This window comes from Myotis davidii, unplaced genomic scaffold, assembly GCF_000327345.1.
Source record: "Myotis davidii unplaced genomic scaffold, ASM32734v1 scaffold88, whole genome shotgun sequence".
Classification (NCBI taxonomy): domain Eukaryota; kingdom Metazoa; phylum Chordata; class Mammalia; order Chiroptera; family Vespertilionidae; genus Myotis; species Myotis davidii.
This window is the reverse complement of record NW_006300377.1, coordinates 6,203,449-6,208,096: the sequence shown is the minus strand read 5'-3', so window position 1 is coordinate 6,208,096 and position 4,648 is coordinate 6,203,449. Positions and strand designations below refer to the sequence as shown.

At 58.3% G+C, this 4,648-nt stretch overlaps 1 protein-coding gene across 1 annotated transcript in view; it reads right to left on the bottom strand.

Moving 5' to 3' along the window:
- Positions 1-4,648, bottom strand: part of COL16A1 (collagen type XVI alpha 1) — a 59,944-nt gene that overhangs the window by 26,734 nt on the left and 28,562 nt on the right. Inside the window, exons 39-43 of the mRNA XM_015572783.1 lie at positions 4,242-4,295; positions 4,126-4,152; positions 3,342-3,401; positions 3,115-3,162; positions 2,931-2,984 (exon numbers count right to left, since the gene is read on the bottom strand). Of these exons, the coding sequence (XP_015428269.1) occupies positions 2,931-2,984; positions 3,115-3,162; positions 3,342-3,401; positions 4,126-4,152; positions 4,242-4,295 (243 nt within the window). The remainder of the gene's footprint in view (positions 1-2,930; positions 2,985-3,114; positions 3,163-3,341; positions 3,402-4,125; positions 4,153-4,241; positions 4,296-4,648) is intronic.

The window sequence follows — 4,648 nt, the reverse complement described above, 5'->3', positions numbered from 1 at the left end:
GCTGAGGAGGCCCAGCGGGGTGACCCCCAAACCAGTCCGACAGTCTCTTTTCCGCGCACGTTACGGGAAGTCAGAATTGAGGCAGAGGGTCGTCTATATAGCAAGTAACTACTGGTTCTTTCTGTGCTAAGTCCTTTCCTACATCCTCTCATTGAATCATCACAATTCTATTGAACTAGGTGTTGTCACCATCTTAAAGCCAGAAAAGGGAATTCAGAGAGGAACTGCCAAGGCCACAGGACAAGCGAGGCACGGAGGGAGACTCGAGGAGGACGCCAGCCTAGCTCCCCTCTCCGCCACTATTTCGGCACAATCCCCAAAGGACACTCCCCAGAACATGCATCACCAGGTGAGGCTGGGGAGCAGACCTAGCCGGGCACCAATCCCCACCACCTGGGTAACTGGCAGGTTACTTGGGGGGGAAGGGGGCGCGTAGAGATCTCTGTGCCTCAGTTTCCTTATCTGTAAAACCGGGTTAGTTTATGGTGAGGCTTAAAGGAGACCACAGCTGTAAGGAGTTTAGTACAGGGCCGGGCACGCAGGATGCTCCTGTGAAATGTTTGCCAAGCAAACTCTGTTCCCCTCACAGACTCACAATGAGCATCTGCATGTTAAACACTCCTTGGAAGGCAGGGAGTACGTTCCCCTTTAAGTCCCCAGTGCCCGCCACGGAGGAGGCGTGCGTTAAACACCCATCGCATGAGCGCACTGCTGCTCCCCCTGCTCCCCCCAAACAGGGTTTCCTTGGCCGCCTGAGAGTTGGCCTCCCTCAAGTCCCAGCTCCCAGCGATAGAACATGCCACCTTCTCCCACCAGCCACCGTATTTCAGGCCAGGTTCCCCCTCTTGCACCGCCACACGTCATGGCCCTGCCCTTCTCAATCTGTCTCTTTAATGGATGAATAGGGCAACGTGCTTAGAACAGCGCCCTGGGAAAGGGAAGACACCTTGCACGCGTTCATTATAATCACGCCCTGAATTATTATTACTCACCCCATGCTCCTCTCTCCACTGCCCAGGGATTAGCTCAAGCCTGATTTTTTGTGATTTTCTCTTCCTGCCCTCCCAGAATTTAAACGCCCACCTGTCGATGTGAGCAGCTCTCCCCTAGCTGTCTAGCCTTGGGCACATCTCCTAACCCTGGTGCCTCAGCTTCCTCTCCTGTGAAATGGACGCAAATGACATGATAGAACCACGCATGGGCCCTGGACAGTAAGTGCCGTATATTTCCGAGCCTGTTTCTGCGCCTGAGGAGGAGCTGTAGGAGACGACCTGGCGAGCAGGACCTGCTGACCAGGCTGGGCAGTCCCTCTTTTCTGCCTCATCCCCCAGCACGTCTTGGCAGGGTTGACACTGCAGCGGCGTGAGCTTGTTAACGGATCACTTTGAAATGACTGCGCTTCCCCAAGCCCCCTGCCAGCCCCCTGCAGGCAGATGCCCGCTTCCTGGCAGGGGTGAAGCAGGAAGCCGGGCACCTGGTAAATGTGTGGCTGCCCCGGAAGGGAAGACCAGAGGTGGCTCTACTTCAGCCTCTGGGAGAGAACTGTGATCCCAGTGAGACTCCCACCCGCATTGCGTGTGCGTGTGTGTGTGTGTGTGTGTGTGTGTAAAATCTCAAACTCGCCAGGGCGTGGGGAGCACATAGTTTATAAAACGTTCCATGTGATTCTGCTCTGCTTCAGGCGAGAATCGCTTTCTTTTTTTTTCCCAGGAGCTGAGAGCCAGGCACGCAGCAGCCACTGTCTGTGCCTCCTAGGAGCTCCCCCTATGCGGCCTGGTGTGCAAACCACCGGGGAGCTGTCCTGAGGGGCAGCACAGGGCGAAGAAAGTGCTCCGCGCCGGGAAGCCCAGGCCAGGACACCCACGCCAGCCGATGACCTCAGCCAAGATGCCTCACTGCTCAGGGTCTCATGCGCCCAGCGCTGACATAGGGAGAGCACCACTTCCTACTGGGGCTGATGCAAGGCTCCAATGCGTGAGAGAATGGATGCAAAATAATAGTAGTTGTTGGTGTGATGATGGTGAATGCCTTCTAAGCATCTACTATGTGCCGGGCATGGTTCTATACATTTTGCATGCATATTGTTTAACATTCACAATAGCCCATGAGGGACATGCTGTAATTATCGCCACTTAACAGATGGAGGACTGGAGACACAGAGAGGGTGGGTAACTTGACCGGCATCACACAGCTAGCACATGGCAGAGCTGGGATTCAAAGTCAGGCTGCCAGGCTCTGGAATGAACACTCTCATCTCAGCTGGGCGGGGATCTCCGCTCCAACTGCACTCCCCTTACAATCCCTGGCCTCCTCTCCAGAGGGGCCCCATCCCCCCTGGGGCCTCGGCACCTGCTGCTTTCTCTGTCGGGAACACTCTCCCTTCACAGGCTCATTCCTCGTTTCCTTTACCTCTTTGTTCAAATGTCACCTTCTGTTCAGCTTTCCCCCCAGATCTCTTCCCTGCCCGCCTCCCGTTTTCTATCCCCACTCCGTGTTTATTTTCCTCCTCGCACGGGTCCCCTTCTCACACACTGTATTTTATTTATTTATCTTGCTCATCGCCTGTGCCTCGTACTAGAATGCAGGCTCCAAGAGGACAGGGCTTTTCATTTTTGTCCGCTATTCTATCGCCAACCTAACAACAAACGAACGCAGTCCCTGGAGAAGGGCAGGTGTGCAAAACACAGGTGCAGCCCTGCACCAGGGTAAAAAAAAATTTATCTGACCCAGATTCTGGGTTCCTGGCAGCTGAGCCTGGCACGGGTGTCAGTAGGGTGCCTGGGCTAGCTCACAGCAGGACATGCCCTCCACGCCACTCTGGGAGCAGAAGCACAGAGGAGGGAGAGATGGCAGGTGTGTGTGCAGGGCAGGGGAGCCTCCCAAACTCATTCTCTTGCCTCCCATACTCATCTCTTCTCCCCGCCATTTACCTGCAGCCCAGGCATTCCAGGGGGGCCTGGTGGTCCGGGAACACCTGGGGGACCCTGAGGGAGAGAAGACGTAATCAGACCCGGAAGAAAGCCCTGCCCCATTGCTGGGGGGCAGTGAGGCGAGGGTGGGCAAGCCGAGGGCGCTGGCGGACACGAGGAGAAACAGAGGAGACAAGCGACACACCTGCGGGCCCGGCTGCCAGGAGCTGCCCATCCAAAGTCCCGGAGCACCCTGGGTGGGAGTGGGGGGTCGCAAAAGAAGGGGAGAGGTTACAGGCAACGTCCACACCAAGCGCAGGGCTGCGTGGGGAGGCAGCTGGCGGGGCACAAAGCCCTGTGAGGCCCTTGCGTGTTGGGCTGGGGGGAAGCGGGGCCTCTCCCAGGCCGGGGGAGGCTCTCAACACCACTCACCGGCATGCCCGAGAAGACGGGGTCTCCCCGCGAGGGACAGGAGCACTCCCCGGGCTCACCCTGGAAAGACAGGAGCCTTTGTCAGAGGAGGGCCAGGATGGAGGGCCTCCTGGAAACTGCCGTCTGGGAGGCGGCACAGGCTCTCGGGATGGAGAGGCCAGGGTTTCAATCTGGAATCTGTCTCTTGAGCACTGGACAGTCTGCTCGACCACTCGGAACCTCAGTCTCCTCATCTGTGAGGTGGGACGATAATACCAACTGCATAGGCTGCCCTGAGGATGGGGGCGATTCGAGGATGCAGAGGTCCTGCCCCATGGCCGGCTCAGCAAACACGGGCTGCTGCCATTCCTGCGTTTTCCGTTTCTGTCTGCCACAGCCCCGGTATTCTCGCCTCCAACGGTCGCAGCTTGACCGGGCTGCGGCCCCGCTCCCGCTGGCCCAGCCTGGCAGCCTGGCTCCCGTGCCCTCTCTCCTGCTCCCTGACATCTCTGCTCTGACCACGCCCATTTGAGAATGCAGCTGCCCCCTGCTGGGGAGGTGGGGGGTGGGGGGATGGGGTCTTGGAGCTCTCTGGGTCTCCTGGGATCCTGGTTGAGGCCTGGGTCAGCAACCAGATAAAAGTGGGGAGCTGTTGGGGCCTCGGCTCCCTGGGACCAGGGAGCTGGTGGAAGGCAAGGAGACCAGGGTGGTTGCCATTCTGCAGGCCAGGGCCACTGGCATGTACGCAGGTTCGCTTCATGGCTGGACCAGAGGGGCTGCATTTCCCCAGAGCGATGGGACTCACCTTCTCCCCCTGAGACCCTTTTTCACCCTGCAGGGAAGAAGCACAGAAGGATGAGTAGATCAGGGTGCGGAGGTGGGGCCAGCTGCGGCTTCCTGCTGCCTCCAGACACTACTCACTGGCATCCCTCTGGCTCCCGGAAGTCCAGTCTGTCCTTGCTGCCCATCACGTCCCTGACGGGAGAGAGTGCAGGGTCAGTGGTTAGTGCTGGGCAGCAGCCAGCCGTCGGCCTGCCTGCAGGGCGGGCGACAGGACAAACAGAGGCAGCACCAGGCTCCCTAGTGCCCAAGTCTTAGAGGACAAGGCTGAGGCGCAGGAGACAAGGAGAGCAGGAAGGAGGGAGAAGCCTGGCACCTCCTCATCGCCTGTGAGTGTCAGACGCCAGGCCAAGCGCCTACCAGAGGACACTGCATGGGTCCTCACCCTCAGCCCCGCAGGACGGCACTGTTCTGCGTCACAACTAAGGAAACTGAGGCTGAAAGAAATGTTATTAGAGGCCCAACAGCAGGGGCGCACCCAGGTCTGT